The sequence below is a fragment of the Diabrotica virgifera genome, chromosome 10, assembly GCF_917563875.1.
Source record: "Diabrotica virgifera virgifera chromosome 10, PGI_DIABVI_V3a".
NCBI lineage: Eukaryota > Metazoa > Arthropoda > Insecta > Coleoptera > Chrysomelidae > Diabrotica > Diabrotica virgifera.
Window position 1 is genome coordinate 7,321,768 of NC_065452.1, and position 18,526 is coordinate 7,340,293.

General features: G+C 34.7%; 1 protein-coding gene across 5 annotated transcripts in view; it reads right to left on the reverse strand.

Moving 5' to 3' along the window:
* Positions 1–18,526, reverse strand: part of LOC114330058 (casein kinase II subunit alpha) — an 86,357-nt gene that overhangs the window by 57,142 nt on the left and 10,689 nt on the right. For all 5 annotated transcript variants that reach the window (XM_028279366.2, XM_028279363.2, XM_028279365.2 and 2 more), the window contains exons 3-5: positions 16,338–16,588; positions 13,628–13,987; positions 8,565–8,713 (exon numbers count right to left, since the gene is read on the reverse strand). In XM_028279366.2, the coding sequence (XP_028135167.1) occupies positions 8,565–8,713; positions 13,628–13,987; positions 16,338–16,588 (760 nt within the window). The remainder of the gene's footprint in view (positions 1–8,564; positions 8,714–13,627; positions 13,988–16,337; positions 16,589–18,526) is intronic.

Sequence of the window (18,526 nt, forward strand, 5' to 3'; positions counted from 1 at the left end):
GATAACTATAGGCCTATATCTTTCATCAATTCAATTGCTAAGATATTCGAGAACGTGCTTTATAACAATATTTTGAATTACTTTGGAGATAGTTCTGTCCAGAACAACATGGTTTCTTACCAGGGAAGTCCACTGTGTCAAATTTGTGTTTTTATAAGTTTTGCAGCAGAGGCCATAAATAATAAAACTCAGCTGGATGTCATTTTTACCGACTGCACCAAAGCTTTTGATAAGATTGATCACTCTACACTTATTGAAAAGCTAAGCAAATTTGATTTTGATTCAGAAGCATGTATGTTTCTGAGGTCATACCTTTCTGATAGGTTAAATCAAGTTAAAGTAGGGAACAGTTTATCTAAGCCATTTATGTCGACGTCAGGGGTGCCACAAGGTAGCAACTTGGGTCCTCTTTTGTTCGCTATATTTATTAACGATTTGTCTCACTATGTGAAGTTTCCGACAAGCCTGCTATTTGCAGATGATTTTAAGAGTTTTCGAGAAATTTCAACTCTGCAGGACTCTGAGACGCTGCAATGTGATCTGAACTCAGTAAGTCAATGGTTCGATGACAACAAAATGTTTCTAAACACTTCTAAATGTCATGTTTTACTATCACTCGAAAAACACAGTACGTGGAGAACCAATATAAAATTTCTAACACTGTACTTGGAAGAAAAAACACTTGCAAAGATCTTGGAGTAATGTTTCAGCAAAATTTGAGATTTAGTGAACATTATCGGATCATCATTGGAAAGACATGCAGAACTCTTGGTTTCATAATTCGTAATTCAAAATTTTTTAAAAGAACTGAAACTCTAATATACAATGCACTGGTAAGACCTCACTTGGGAGTATGCCTCTATTATATGGGCGCCACAAGGCGAATTAAATGTTGATCTGATTGAAAAGGTTCAAAAACGATTCTTGAGGTTTCTTTATGTCAGAAAGTTTGGTATCTATCCATCATACATGATTTCCTATAATGCTATGCTAACTTGTTTTAAAGTTCAGCGACTGGATAATAGAAGACATTTTCATTCAGCCCTTTTTATATACTATGTTGTAAATCACATTAAATATAAACATTGTTTTTTTATAAAAAATATTAAATTTCATGTACCAAAAACACATTTAAGAGTTAATAACAAACGACTGTTCTCAACTAATAAGACTGATTGTTCACCCATAAATAAGATGTTAGAAGAATGTAACCATATGATAATTAAACTGTGATATAGACTTTTTAAATTCTTCTGTGAAACAAATAAAAGCTGCTTCTGAAACAAATTTCTAGTCTACAAAAGTTGTTGTCGTAAAATTTTATTTAGATGTATTTATTTGTATTTAGATGTATTTATTTGTCTAGATGTATTTGTAGTGTTTTTTTTACTTGTTTTTACTTGTTCTATTCTCTTTAGGTTTAGTACTTAATATAGGAATTAGTTTTTAGCAGTAGTAAGCACTCTTTTAATGTAATAACAATTATTTTGTGTATTAAAGGAGGTTAAATAAATAAATAATTCTAAAATTCCCAACGCAATCGCTATTACAATACCATGTTGACACTTAGGTAAGATCGGGCAGTTCCGTGTGGGCGTCGTTAGCTGTGCTACAGAAATGTCAATTCTAAAGTTGATGTTTATTTTCGTTAATTAACATTACAAATATTTCGGCGTATTATTAAAATATTTCGGCAAGAAATGAAAACCGATTGACATCATTAATTAGAATAAAGAATTATAGATATTATTTGTAGAGTAAACAAAAACAAAGAAAAATATCTCTGACAAGTAATGACATAAACATGGCCATAATGAAAAGCCACATTCTAATATTTTGACAGTGCTCTGACGTCAGAAATTTTGACTGACGTAAGCGTGCTTTGGTAGTAAAAAGACTATATTATACAACATAATTCAACAATGAACACAACACTTAAAGGAACGTGTTAGGCCAAAAAACAGATTTTTCATTATTTTAGGGATATGGAACTAACGAAGTCGGGGTGCGATATGAAGTAACAAGGGAAGTCAGGATAGTTAATAAATAAGATAAAAGATAAACTAAAAGTAAAGATGATTCAGATTTGATTACAGAACAGGACCTCCACTATATGATTATACGTATTTCAAATTCAACTTATTCTCATCAGAGCAACTGTGTAGAGGCACTGAACTTTAATCAAATTTTTTTTTATTTTACAAAATAGTCGCATCAACCTGAGGTTATTAGCGACATATATACATATACACGAGATGGTTTACTTACAAATGTTAAATTTTGTTAAATATATTGATATCTTTAAAGAATTTTACCAAATGTTCGATTTTACAATTTTCTCCTAAGATTTCACTTGTTGATCCGATGATGTGGTTGGTCTGTCTCTACAACTGGCATCTTGGACACTCTACAAGTACATGCTTAACACTTAGTGGAATATTACTTTTGTCACATAAAATGGGATTAGTGTGACCAATTATATGTCCGTGGTAAGTCCAACTATATATCCTGGACGAAGACGAGTAGCAATGACTTGATGAGTTCTGTTGGGAATTTGAGATTTCCACGGTTTTATAAATAATGTTTTCACTTCGCGAAGTTTTGATGTTGAACTGTCCCACTGATTTTGCCACAGATTTTCAACTTTCACTTTAATAAATGATTTTAAATCATTAAGAACTACATTTGTCACTACACTTCGGGTTTCACTGTTCCTTGCTTGTTAGGCTGTACGATCCGCTTCTTCATTTCCTTGAAGGCCAAGATGTGAAGGAACCTATAGATTGTACAGTATGGTTGTTGTTCTGTGTGGTAGCTAGTTCTTTTTTAATTAGGAGAGCAATTGGATGTTTTGTGTACAGTTGGTTAATGGTATTGTTTGAACTGAGATAATCGGTAATTATAAGAGTATTGGATATATTACTGAAGTTAATATAAACGAGAGCTGATAGATGGCGTATAGCGCGCTAGTATATATACAGGTTAAGGATGGTAGTTTATACTCAAGTGTAATATTTGGAGTAACGACAGCTGCCCCAACTCTAGTAGGTGTTTTAGAAGCGTCTGTATATATATATATATGATAGGATTTAGAAAATTTTAAAAGTTTGTTGATGGAAGTATATTTAGTAATGGGTATAAAACCCATTTATATTTCATTGTAACAAATTGAATGTTATATTTATAATTATTGAGTGTTCAGCTCCTGGGATAATTCAGTCGATGTATCCGTGTCAGGTTCTTCATCCTCGTAGTTGTCTTTTGTAAGCTGTCTCGTAATTTTTTTGTTTAACTTTGTACATTTCAATTTTAATGAGCGCTCGGATGTATATGAATGAATTTTGGATAAGAATTTTCTAAGTTCTGGAATATCTACTGTATATTTATTTATAACGCTGAGAACATCTAATGTTTGTTTTTCGGAATCGAATAAATCTTTAATTGGGTGCATTAGCGTTTCTAAAGGTATTGTTGATGTTTTTGTTTTTATTATTTTTTTGTTTCTGAGTTGGCTTTGAAAATACATCGTCACCAGCTGATGTCTCAATCGCGGGTGATATTGCTTCAGATACAGTTCCTTTGGAGGACGATTTTGATGTATTTTCCTCGTTGGATACGCTAAATTCTTGTGGTGCTGGATTCTCTTTATTTTCATTAACAGAGCAAGAAATATTGTTTAGACTGGAAGATGAAGGGTGTTTAGTTATGACTGTGTGAGGTGATTGGGCTGGTGAGGTGCGTATATTTGGTTTGGATATCACGGCATTGTATTATCTGTAGTTGATGTATCAAGAGATGTTAGGTTGGTTGTAGATATTTTTGTTAGTGACGTTGAATTATTTGATATGTTTGTAGAGGTGCATGTTGTTGAAGGTGTAATCTGCGTTTCTGTTGAAGTTACCGTAGTAGATTCATTTCTGTTTGAAAGTATAGCAGTTAAGACAGCTGTGTCTGAGTGATTTGCATTTGCTGAGCAACTACTGGAAATATGGACATTTTGTTTGCAAAGGAAACATAAGTTGTCTAGTGTCAAAAAAATTCGATTGTTAGTATCTTCATGAGTTATTAAAATGGAATCGGGAATTGGGCCTGTGGGTGGAGATACGTAAATATGTCGACGGAAACTGAGTACATGTTTGTATTCAGGATTGTTGGTTCCTATTCGCAAAAATGACATTGATTTTGTTGGTTTTAGCCCTAAGATCAGTAGTTCATTTTCTATTACCTTATGCGGGATAGTGGGAGAAACATTGGATATTAGGAATCTTTCACTTGGAGTAATTAGTCTACGAACTTGAATTTGTGTATTGTTTACACTTATTAAACCTCTACTGTTTAAAAAGAAATCATCTACGACTTGTTTGGTTGAGAAATAAATACAGATACGATTGTTAGTGATTCTTGATGAAAAAATAATGTGTTATGGACTAACTAGAGATCCTACCGCTAACAAGTATTCTTCTAATTTAACATCATTGAGAATTAAAAACTACTGCTTGTAGCTTGGATGGATATATCGCTTCTTGTTGTTTGCTGGCTGCAGCTGAGTAAGATAAAGGTTTTTGTGATGTGGATTGCGATAATAATTCATCGCTATGATTAGTGACGTCACATTCCATTTCTCAACACCATTTGATTTTCCTAAGTACGGACCTGTTCCGCTTCGGGTTTTGGTAATTGTCTTTAGCGACAAAAAACTGGTGTCTATGAATGATTGGTGTTGTTTATTGACGGTTTTATAAAATTCTTTGGTTATGAATTACTTATTAATAGAAAAATATGTACTCACAGAAAATGTTTTTCTATACACACTGAACTAACACTATTAAACATGATGTTAACGTAGTGTAAGAATTCTATGATTGGTTTTTATAAGTTAAATTTACTAGTTTGTCAGGATCGATCAAAAAGCATGTGTGTTTATTCGATATCAGTGCCGGCATCACTTTAATCAAATATTTTCATCTCTTCGGTGTAATTATTAAAACAATTACAAAAGATGCAACTAGCACCATCTATAAATTGTAAGCCAAAGTAGGACGGAACTAAAATTCGAATTATTTATCCTCTGCGCTTTTAATTTTTTTTTATTATTTATTAAGCGCAACAGGACTTATATGCCTAGGGCTAAAATGTTTATATTTCTGATTACATAAATAATAAATAACTTAATATAACTTACATAACTTATAAATTTTACTTAATTACACTTCAGTCTATTTATACACTCCTTCACCACCTCCCTCCATCTCCTTTTGTCCAATGCTAGTTCTTTCCATCTCTCAATGTTACTTTTCTTCAGGTCTTCATACACACTGTCCTTCCATCTTTTCCTTGGCCTGCCTTTCCTTCTCTTTTGTATTGGTCTTCGTGAGAGTTTTTACTACGTTGTTCTATGGTAGGTTCAAAATCCCGACCATAAGTCACCTTGAAGAAAGCACTTTTATCTTGAGGTAAATGTCTGAGGGTTGATCTGGAGATAAGATGCTCTTTCATTAGGCTCAACGCCAAAATTTTCAGGAAAACTAGTTGATATTTAGGAGCCTCGGCTGGACATGCCAATTTGTATAAGAATCATTTATGCCGCCAATATTTATTACACAGACTTTCGAAAATTACACACGGCCATCTCTGTTATCCCACATGCCGAGTAAGCGGCTTACATCATCTTGTCTACAGTGTCCAGTCCACCTTTGGTTTTATTGTAATTTGTAGTATAAACTTCTTCCTACTTTTAATTCATTTTTTCATGAATGGGCAATTTTGGAAATAAATATCGAAACAGTTTCATTTTTATTTTTAATTTACGACTTTTTGGGCATATATATCACACTAGTGACGTCACCCATCTGGGCGTGATGACGCCATCGATGATTTTTTTAAACGAGAACAGGGGTCGTGTAGTAGCTCATTTGAAAGGTAATTTAATTCTCTATTCAGTAATATAAACGTTAACATAATTATTTATACAGGGCGCCCAAAAATATTTTTTTAATTCAATTTACTGACATAAAAAGAAGAATGTGTGTAATTTATTTAATTCAAAATACATTTTACTGCTATCAGAAAACAGGAAAAAAATTGATAAATAAATATTGTATTTTGCTTAAATTCGATATTAAAGCAGCCATCCACCGGCCTCTTAACAGTTTGAACATTTAATTTTAGCAAAAAGCAATGATTATTTTTCAAATAAACATAAATAAATTACATACATTCTTCTTTTTGAGTCAATAAATTTAATTAAAATTTTTTTTGGACAACCTGTATAAATAATTATGTTAATGCGAGGAAAACAACGAAAAGCCCTAGATACAAAGTTAACTACTTTTTAAACAATTAGAATAATTGAAATAAAAATATAATAAACTATTTTAAATCTGACTTTTCGTTAATAAACTGCTTTCTGGCTGCATCTTGAATCTCCGGCTTTTACAATATAAGCACAAGCATCGCTTATTGCGTCGCTTACATCGATTTACAAAAAAAAGGTGTAATCATTGCATCGCGATGGTTTCCTTAAATAGGCAGGATTGTTGATATTTCTTTCAGAGTTGTGACTACATAGCTTCACTGAAGATGCATGGAATGCTGAAATAGGCTATATGGAGATGGTGGTCCAACTCTGAATCAAATAAAAACAAAAATTGCCTTTATCTTTTACATCTTTACTCAGATTTGAGTATATAGAAACTGTGTTTCGGTCCTTTTTCCTAGACGAAGAGAAGGTAAATGCGTGGCCAAAGTGTCCTCTATTTGCTTTCTCCTAATTTCGTCGTCTCTTGTGCCTCTTGTCTTGTGTATATTGTAAAAGCCGGAGATACAAGATGCAGCCAGAAAGTAGTTTATTAACGAAAAGTCAGATTTAAAATAGTTTATTATATTTTTATTTCAATTATTCTAATTGTTTGAAAAGTAGTAAACTTTGTATCTAGGGCTTTTCGTTGTTTTCCTCGCATTGCGAGAGGTGTCGCTGGATTGCATCTCAAAAGGTGTAATCATTGCATCCCGATGGTTTCCCTTAAATGGGCAGGATTGTTGATATTTCTTTCAGAGTTGTGACTACATAGCTTCACTGAAGATGCATGGAATGCTGGAATAGGCTATATGGAGATGGTGGTCAAACTCTGAATCAAATAAAAACAAAAACTGCCTTTATCTCAATCTTAATTATGTTAATGTTTGTTTATATTACTGAATAGAGAATTAAATTACCTTTCAAATGAGCTATCACACGACCCCTATTCTCATTTAAAAAAAAAATCATCGATGACGTCAACACGCCCAGATGGGTGACGTCACTAGTATGATATATATGCCAAAAAGTCGTAATTTTTAAATAAAAATTGACCTGTTTCGGGATTTTTTTCCAAAGTCGTTTTCGAGAAAATGAATTCCAACCTCTATGTGCTCACTGTATATATTCTCAATGGTTTTTACTAAATCCAGTGATATTCCCTTTTCGTATAATAAATTTATCGCATCTCGAATTATCACTCTATCAAACGCTTTTTTCAAATCTATCAGGCACATATATGCTGGTTTGTGAATTCCAGCGACTTTTCTTTTATTTGTCTTATTACAAAAACTGCATCCGTGCATGATCTTCCTGTCCTAAATCCTTGATGTTCCTCTTGCAGAGTTATTCGTTCGTTTATCTTTGTCGCTATAATTCTTGTTGTCAATTTGAGTGTTGTATTTAAAAGATGTATTGCTCGATAATTATTGGGGTCTTTCTTATCTCCTTTCTTGAAAAACATCAGCATGATCGCTCTCCTCCATTCATCTGGTATTGTTTGTGGTGATTATTTTATAAATAAGAAGTTGAAGTTGTTGTACAAGGTAATCACCACCATATTTTAAGAGTTCATTTGGTATTTGATCTTCCCCTGGTGACTTTCATTTTTTAATTTGGTTACTTCTTGTTTCACATCTATTTGGGAGATTTCGGTCTTTTCATCAGTTATTGTAATATAAACTGATGCTTTTTATTGTAAAAATCCATTTTCCGAGAAATTTTGCCGATAACAAACATCTGTGCGTACACCCGATACGTTGTTAGTTTAGGAATGCACTGAACTTCATAAACCTAGAAACTCAACGCGCTAGACACTGATGAGCGACGAGTCCGATCACGTGTTTTGTCGTAAAATTTACGACAGCGCACCCGCTCGAAGGTTAATGGGCTCTTTCGTTAGGGGTCGTTAATTAGGCCATAGTGTCGGTCGTAGCTCAGAGACTAAGAGCCCGTTCACATGACAGGCGCGTTTTGATAACGAGCGATTACAACTTCATTCATTTTACTTGTATGTAGTCTCAATTAAAATGTATGTAGTTGCGATCCCGCGTTATCAAAATGCGCGTTAAGCGCCTGTCATGTGAACGGGAACGCATGAGTTGGATAAGTCGTCTGCCCCATGGGCTAATGCGTATTGACACTAGTTACCCGAAACATGCAAATGGCGCTGGAACAATTCCGAAAGCATCTCCCTTTGTTAGTACGGGATTTCTACAGCAGATTAGAACAAACATAAATAGAATAAGGAATATGAAATATAACTTACAGAAATATGAATGATCCATCGCATCACGTGCTGTAAGGCGTTCTAAATGATCATAACGTAACAGTTTATCCAAAAAATCTAAAGCTTCGGGTGATACTAAATGCTGATTCTCGCTATGAACAAATCTTTCCCATCTTTTCCTCGAATGTCTATAAAATAAAAAAAAAGTTTGAAATAAATAATATAAACTGAAGTGCATAGAAATCGGGAAAGGGTATTTGACAATTAAAAGTTTAACAATAATTGCTAATTAATTATTAATGAAATAAGAAAATCTACGGTTTCGTTTTGATTAAAATCTGTCTTCCTGCATCTCTCGATAGTACTATTTCTAGGTCTACCTGTTGTCAAGGAGGCTCTGAGGAAGACAGATTTTTACCATCACGACCGTAGATTCTCGATATAAATTAAAATAATTTATATAGCAGTATGGTTAGAACGCCCTCTAACGGGGAATAAGCGAAATGAATTTAGACTCGATTCAAGTTCTCTGTTTACCCAGGTAGAACCTAACCAACAGGCACCGTTAGAAAAACATTCCACTTTGCGGTTCAGAGAACCCGTATGAAACGAGTTTGTGTACTCTATACAGAGTATGGCATTAGTAAAATCAGAAAATCTACGGTTTTGTTTTGATTAAAATCTGTCTTCCTCCATCCCCCGATAGTACTATTTCTAGGTCTACCTGTTGCCAAGGAGGCTCTGAGGAATCGAGTCGAAATTCATTTCGCTTATTCCCCGTTAGAGGGCGTTCTAACCATACTGAATTGTTTTAATTTATATCGAAAATCTACGGTCGTGATGGTAAAAATCTGTCTTCCTCAGAGCCTCCTTGACAACAGGTAGACCTAGAAATAGTACTATCGGGGATGGAGGAAGACAGATTTTAATCAAAACGAAACCGTAGATTTTCTTATTTTACTAATGCCATACTCTGTATAGAGTACACAGACTCGTTTCATACGGGTTCTCTGAACCGCAAAGTGGAATGTTTTCCTAGCGGTGCCTGTTGGTATGGTTATACCTGGGTAAACAGAGAACTTGAATCAAGTCGAAATTCATTTCGTTTAATTATTAATGCTTTAATAATGGGTATGGTATGACTCCCTTTTGCATTAATAACTGCTCTGATACGATTAGGCATAGATATAGTCAAGTCCGCTATTGTTTCTTGTGGGATGTTAAGACACTCTTCTACTGTATTGGGATCCAGTTTGGGGTATTTGGGGTCTAGTTCGAATTCTTTGTTTTTTAGGTCATGCCATAAATGTTCTAGACAAAATCAGAAACGAAGAAATCAGGAGAAGAACAAAGGTGACTGACGTCATCGAGAGGATAGCCAGGTTGAAGTGGAGATGGGCAGGACACGTAGCTAGAATGACAGATGGGCGATGGACGAAGAGGTTATTGGAATGGAGGCCAAGAGAAGACAAGAGAAGCGTCGGTCGACCACCTACAAGATGGACTGACGACTTAAGAAAGGTAAATAAAAACTGGATGAGGGCGGCGCAGGATAGATGGGGTTGGAAACGAGGGGAGGAGGCCTATGTTCAGCAGTGGACTTTTGAGGCTGGATGATGATAAATGTTCTATGCGATTGAGGTCTGCACTGCACGCTGGCCGTTCCATGACCCGAAAACCGACTTCGGTAATGTAATTTTGCACGATTTTTGAGGTATGCGGCTTTGCATTGTCCTGCACAAAAATAAATTCGTCTCCAATGTAGTCAACGTAAGGTACCACATGCATTGCTAAAATCCCCTGGAGATATCATCTCTGTAAAATGGGCATACTGGACAGTGGGACATGTAGATTCTGCGATGAGGCAGATGAGACGTCAGAACATATTATCTGCAATTGCAGAGTAATTGTTCGGCAACGCCATAAATATCTGGAACAGGTATTCCTTGATCCTGATCAGATTACAAACCTAGCTCCAAAACGGATAATGGACTTTCTTAGAAGCCTAGACCTTTTGGACTAAAATATAGATGTAGGGTATACGCAACAGATCTTATAGGTCGCAGTGTAGTAAGGTCAACTGGGCCAATCGACCCCTTTTGCAATCTACAATCTACCTCCCATAGGAATTGCAGCCCAGATCATGCAGGAACCACCTCCATAAGGACTCGGCTCTCAATGCAGCATTCTACAAATCGCTCTTTCGCTTCGGTACACTTTTCTTCTTCAGTCGCTACCATAGAGAAATATTCTGGTCTCATCTGAGAACAGGACAGATCCCCATTGCTCTAACGTCTAGTTCAGATGATCCCGTGCAAAACGCACGCGTGCTTGACGATGAGATGCAGTAAGTTTTTGACAAATTGCAGATACTTGCGGAGTCAGATTATTTTCCTCCAGTCTTTGTTTTACTCTCCACTGACTAATAACCATTCCTCTTACTTCACAGAGCTGTTTTTGCACTTGAACGACATTAAGATGACGATCTCAATATTGTTGATACAATAAAGCAATCATCACGAGCAATTTAAGTTGCTTTCTACCTGTTCCAGGTCGTTTATGAAAGGATCCAATCTCCTCACAACGTTGGAACGCTCTTCGAACTGCGGCGAGTGTCATATCCAGTTGTACAGCAACAGCTCTTAAGTGCATTTTCTATTAATGCAATAACTTGAGCGGCTTCCTCTGGTGGAACTTAATTAAACTTACACACGCCTGACCACTACTTAATTATGAAAAGCAAACAATATGCAATTGTTAGTTGCAAAGGCAATAATAACAACTTTTGACAAATTTCTTATTATCGTTATAACATCAAATAACCACTTTTCTTGTTTATCGGTTGCTACACATATAAATGATAAGCAATTCATGAGAAATTTATACTCATACTAAAGCCTATTAAGGGTGTATTAGCACGCCGCAGTCAAAATAGGTGGCGATTATGTAAACTAACGTTTAACAATTCTTTGAATAGATGGCAGCACATACATATTTATTATTAAATTTAGTTCTCTGAATTCTCTGTATTGCAACTTACGCTCAGCACAGCTCTATCTCAATCGTACTTTGTATTTACAAACAACAGTTGTTAATCCTTTCTTTACCTGCCAAGGGTAAATTCTCATTAATAGATACTAAACGTTAATTCATTTGGAAATAGTTTATTATTTAATATTGTATGAATATAGTATTGAATGTTGAGGTTTTACGTAGAATGGGCAATGGGCAAGGAATGCGAGATTATTAACACACGTTATTATCAAAGAGCGTAAACTAGAATATCTTGGTCATGTTATGAGGAATGAACAGAGATTGCTGCTACTCATTTTTTAGGGCAAGGTATTTGGGAAGAGAGCACCAGGGAGAAGAAGAATATCTTGGCTTCAAAACCTGATAAACTGGTTCAATACATCGACAGACTATTCCGAATAGCAGCAAGCAAAGTTAGGATAGCCATGCTGATCGCCAACATCCGGAACGTATAAGCACCGTGAGAAGAAGAATATCTCATTTTAAATTATTCTTCTTCTTCATGTGCCTCGTTCGTTGCGGACATTGACACATTAGTCCAAACCATTGGCGTAAGTTTTGAAGCCATGAGTATCTTCTTCTTCTGGGTCCACGTTTGCTCTCTATTTTACTCTGTATTGTCAGTTGCAGTATACGATATTTATCATGTCTCATAATATGATCGAGGTATTCAGGTTTCCGTTTCTTAAGTGTGAAAGAGATTTCTTATTTTTGTTTTCCTCTCGGTGCAGTACCTCTACGTTGGTAGTTAGTCCAGGATATTTTGAGGATAGGTCGGTACACCCACATTTCGAATTCCTCTAGCTTTTTCATTAATGTTTCCGTTATTGTCCAGGCCTCTGTTTCATACAGCAAGACTGGAAATATATTATTTTAGCAGCCGTATTTTTAGTTGGATAGATATGAATTTGGTGAATATATTTCTCATGTTGTTAAATGTTGCTCTGGCCTTTTCAATTCTAGATCGTATTTCGGTTGTTTGATTCCATTTTGAGTTGACGACTGTTCCAAGGTATACATATGAGTGTAACGTGTAGTGTGTGTGTTGAGTAAATGTTTTGTTAAAGTCGACGTCATTGTTTTTGCTAAGAAGTGCTAATTGTATCCGAACGTCTGCGGTCCCTCCGGCGAGTACCGATCCCACAATGAGAGAAACCATTTTCATTTATTAATTTTTAATAAATGAAAAATTCTCCAAGGGGAGATTCAAAACTCACGACTTTTAGGTTCAAAGGTAGGCGTTCTTACCGCTGAGCCACAGAGGGGTTACAATCATGATTGAAACTCAAACAAAGTCCAAAATGTTTACTGGGAGGGGAAGGGGCCATTTTTCTAAACAAAACTACGTTATTTGTATTTCTATGGTTACAAAACTAGCTTTCAATGTTTTGCAGATTTCTTCAACATCTGGCAAACGCGCATCTGTCGCCATTTAATACATCACTGCTGCCATCTACTAAATGACACGTGAACTCAGTTTCTCATCTAGTAAATGATAGCAGAACTAATTTATCACTAGAACAATGCCAACTTGTTATGGTTATATCAACAAAATCCCTAGATTGCAGCTTTTAACTATAATTTTTATCTTTAGGTACAGTTAATTTAAAAATTATGGAGGTATGAATAATGAACGTTTGCTTAAAATAAAGTTTATTGCATAGTTAATCGTTTATGGTAGTTACTTTGTACCAAAGTTAAAAAATAATTACATAAATCCAATTTTTAGTGCAGGATACCAAGTAAGTTATGACATGGGTTCCTTTAAGTACAATTACAAAAAAGTTACTGCTTTATTTGGAAATTTTAACTAGATACTATTAAACTAGAAAGTTTACAGATCACGTACATACCCATAAGTTGAAAATTGGTTTTGAAATAGTGACGGTAACTGTACCTAAAAATTATATAAATTTTAACATTGTGTCATACCACCTTAAATTACCTATACATTTTCAAAAGTATATAGGTACCTTTTTTGGTTGAAGTTTCAGAAATAAATATAGTTCAATTCAAAATTTAATTGGGCCGATTTCTATGCACGCAATACACCAAAAAATCAAACTTACCTTCCTAAAATATCGTTGAATCTAGGGTCTAGCTCTATATGATATTTATCAAGATATTCAAAAAGCTCTTCAGTACCTAGGACTTTGGCTATGCGGACTAATTGATCATAATTATCATGACCATGAAAAAAGGGTTCCTTTCGGAAAATCATAGATGCTAGCATACAGCCCAAAGACCACATATCAAGGGAATAATCATACATCTGATAGTCTACAAGGAGTTCAGGTCCTTTAAAATACCTTGAAGCTACCCTAACATTATATTCCTGTCCGGGATGATAAAATTCTGCTAATCCCCAATCTATTAGTCGCAATTTCCTATTTTCATGATCAATCATTACATTATGTGGTTTTACGTCCCTAAAAAACAGAAATGTATATAATAACTTAAATCACAACTTCACATAAAAATCACAAAAAATAAACCTAGATAGATTTTAAAAAATCTTTTCCTTATTAAAATATTAGTTAATAATTTGCACGTTTTTGTAGACGGCTTTAACATCCATTAGATGAACCTTAAAATTGTCCATCCGAAAAGGATGGACACTATGGACAGGGATCTACGTGGACCCCAGGCTTAAAGGTGCGTTAAGATATGATCCGAATGCCGTATCGAACATTGTCGCGAACTAAGTGTGGACGGCACCCTGCAACAATGTACCGAACCTCGTCGCGATCAGGGTGCAACATTGCAGTGTTCCACTAGTTGTCGATAAATCCGTCCTCATCAAAGGAAAGGGTCAGGATGAGGTTCGCCATAAATTCATATCTGGACAAGTTTGCGAACCTTTTCGGCGTTCCAGTCATTGTTATTTTGAAATTGAGGACTTCAAGATGGAATAGACGGATGAGAATTGTTTACTACCGATAGAAAATTATCGAGAAAACGAAATATTATGGGACCCAAAGAATCCCAGATATTATAACAAAATAAAAAAAACGATGCTTGGAAAGAGATTGGCGCGAAAATGAAAACAACTACCGATGAATGTTGAAAAAAAAAAAAAATTAAAAGTCTTCTATCTCGTTTTAGGAGGAATGTTTTCGTTTAATCCTTCAATTATAGCTCCACATCCGGAATTATTACACCTATGGATTTTTTGGAAATACAGAAATAGCTTTTCTCAATCTTGTATCTTTTCTACTTATTTTTAGAAACACTAAGCACTAAGGCGATCAAAAATTCGAAGTCGAAATCATAAGGCAACATTCTTAAGTTTTTATACAATCCACTGATAGACTGAAATTTTAAATCCAAAAGTAAATGATTGTCACCATATTATATGTCCCTACTTTTATATACACTCCTCGGCACAAAATTCCGCCATGAATGGACAACCCATATTCATTCAGCAGTTGCAAAAATGAATAGGGTATTGCAAAAAGTGGATATTTTTCTTAAAAGCAATAAACTAAAGTTAAATGTCAATAAAACAAAAGCAATTATTTTTACAACCAAATATAAATTTAATCTGTAATTTAAATAGCGTCAATATAAGCGCTTGTTCACAATGGACGTAACCATAAGATGAACGTAAACCGTTATAATTTCGTAAACCGTAATTTGTACATAATTTTATGCAGCGTTCACAATAGACTTAAATTTTACGTAAAGACAGCCTGTCTTTAGTAATAAAAAACGACATCAATACATGTACAGTCACTGAATAGTTTACACTTTAATTTTTATATTGTAATACTGCAAAAATAGCAGTGTCTTACGGATTTGATAAATGTCAAAGTCAAAAAATTTGAAAAAGTCAATGCTTGTCAAAAATTTCAGAAATGTTGAAAAATAAAAAAAAACGATATCAAACTCCTCCAAAATGATTCGAATGCATTTGAGTGATGCGCAAAAAGCAAGAGCAGTTACCAAACTCGAAGAAGGTTGGTCACTAAGGCAAGTTGCTGCAGATTTAAACGTGAGCCATATGTGCATATGGAAAATTAAACAAAGATGTGTTTATCAATATTTAATATAAAACAGATTTAAAATAAAAGGGTATTTTAAAACCAGACTTCCTTATTTTCGTTATTAATACCATAATCAAGTTTATTCAAAAAGACTTCTTTCTATACTTTTCATTTTGTTAAATTTTGTAAAATATATTATTTATATTATTTTGATTTTTTAATTTTAATCAACCTATTCTAGGTACACCATTGGTAACGTCACTTTGACGTAAAAGGTGCGTTTACACGGGGTAAAAAATTTAAAAAATCGGCTCCTAGATACGTAATCCTGTAAACTATTTAATGACCGCAACTGTACCTACAAACTGAGGAAGAATCTTGAAAATCGAAGTACAAATAATAAAGTTATAGATTGTCAAACCCAATCAAAAATTTTGGGTGGCGGAATTTTGTGCTGGTGAGTGTATAATATATTAATCCAGTGTTTATTTTTCACAGAAAAGACAACACGCTTACATTTAGACATTTTCAATTGAGTGTTTACTTTCACGCGACAAAATGTAGTTTATTGCCTAGCGGCTACTCGGAAGTAGGTAGGCACACGGAGTTAGGATTTCAGATAAGCGGTCATTCGGTTGATCAATGATCGGATGATTAAAACTACTTCAATTAGACTGTTTCTGTATAAAATAAATCACTTCTGTACAAAATAAAATGGTTATGGAACCAATTTAAAATAATTGATTATTACAGATGACCCGAGTCCTATATTTACATATATTTAATCTCTTACCTATGCATAATACCCATACTGTGACAGTAATCCAATGCTTTCAATAATTCATACAAGTAATAACGGATGTCAAAATCTGTCAGAGTTTGATAAAGCTGCTTAAAATCAGTATTATTGACATGTTCAAATATTAAAGCAGGAGTCCTGGACACAGGATCCTTGACGACAGCTTCTAGAGTGATTATATTTGTACCTCCCCTTAGATTTTCTAAAATTTTTATTTCTCTTTTTATTTTCTTCTTTTTAACAGGCTGTAACAAAAAAAGAAAAAAAATTAGTTCAATATAACACTTTGCTGCTCTTTATTCAATTGTTGATGTGAAAAATACAGGAGTAAAGAAACAAACGCTCATATGGTATTCATTGATCTTGAGAAAGCATATGATAGAGTTCCTCGAGAGATTCTGTGGTGGGCACTCAATAAGAAAGGAGTCCCTGGTGAATATGTAAAGATTGTGAGGGATATGTATGAGGGAGTAACGACTAGTGTTAGGACAGGTGTGGGAGAGACTGATAAATTTCATGTGAAAGTAGGATTGCACCACGGCTCTGTGCTTAGTCCGTATTTATTCTCATTAGTTTTGGACCAGATAAAAGCGAAACTACAGGGTAACATTCCATGGTGCTTAATGTATGCTGATGATGTCGTGTTAGTAGGAAATAGTGAAAGAGACTTAGAACAAAAACTGGAACAGTGGAGACAAGCTCTGGAGGAAAAAGGTTTAAAACTTAGTAGGACAAAAACAGAGTATTTGGAATGTTCATTTAAAGATGGAGCTACTACAAATAAAATGGTATCTTTGGATGGTGAAATGATTGTGAAAAGCAATAGTTTTAAGTACCTAGGATCGGTATTACAGAGTAATGGAGAAAAAGATGGAGATGCATGCAGTAGAATTAGGGCTGGATGGATGAAGTGGAAAAAGTGAGTGGTGTGTTGTGTGACAGAAAAATTCCAATGAAGCTGAAGGGAAAATTCTATAAAACAGCCATAAGACCGGCTATGATGTACGGAACTGAATGTTGGGCAGTGAAAAAGAAAGAGCGAATGCATGTGGCGGAAATGAGAATGCTTAGATGGATGAGTGGAGTGACAAAAAAGGATAAAATTAAAAATGAGTATATTAGGGTAAGTCTAGGTGTGGCACCAATTGATGCCAAAAATGAGAGAGCATAGGTTGAGATGGTTTGGTCATGTTCAACGTTGAGACGCTAATCACCCAATACGAAGAATTGCTGAAGTGCAGATTCCTGGAAGGTGTAGGAGAGGAAGACCAAAGAAGACGTGGGGGGAGACGATTAGGCAAGACATGTTGGTAAAGGGGATTAACATTGATATGACCCAAGATAGAATTGTGTGGAGAAATGCAATTAGGAAAGCCGACCCCGCATAGGGATAAGGCAAAGAGAATGATGATGATGTGAAAAATGAAACCTATCCCTGAGTTAAGTTTGATGAGACAAAATATGATAATAACAATCATAATTGATTTACACAACAGACACATCGCACCCTCAGTGCAAGACTGCAGTAAGTCAAAATAAGTAAGTTTCGCGATAAAGACGATTTTGTTTATTTTCGTGCTAATATCGGTGAAATAAGACACAAATTTTAAGAAAAATTGACATTTAATTATGATTTTGCATGCTTTTCAGCCTATATTACATTAACCAAAAATAGAAATTTAAATAAAATAATATTAACGCAAAAAAAATTAGGAATTTCAAAGTTACAACACTTTTGCACGGAAAATTTTTTTAATCACTACAAATTTAGTATTACAATTTCAAAGTTACAACAGTTTTGCACGGAGAAAATTGTAAAAAGTGTAGACACATTTACTTTTACAGTAAAACCTGTGTTACCGGCCACCTGCCATCATCGGACACCTGTACTAACGGCCAGTTTACAAATTACCCAAACCAATTATGTATATCTAGACTACAAAAACTGGCAATACCGGCCACCTTTCTATATCGGCCAATAGTTCTTTCATTTTTAGTGGCCGTTACTGACAGGTTTTCCCGTAGTTGTTGTCCTCTTCTCGTACATCATCTTGTGCCAAAATATTTTTATAAAAACTATTGACTATATAAAAATATTTACTAGCATTCTTCTTCTTCTTTTGCCCTTTAATTCGTCCAATTTTGAACATAGGCTTCCCCCAGTTTCCTCCATTCGCTTCTGT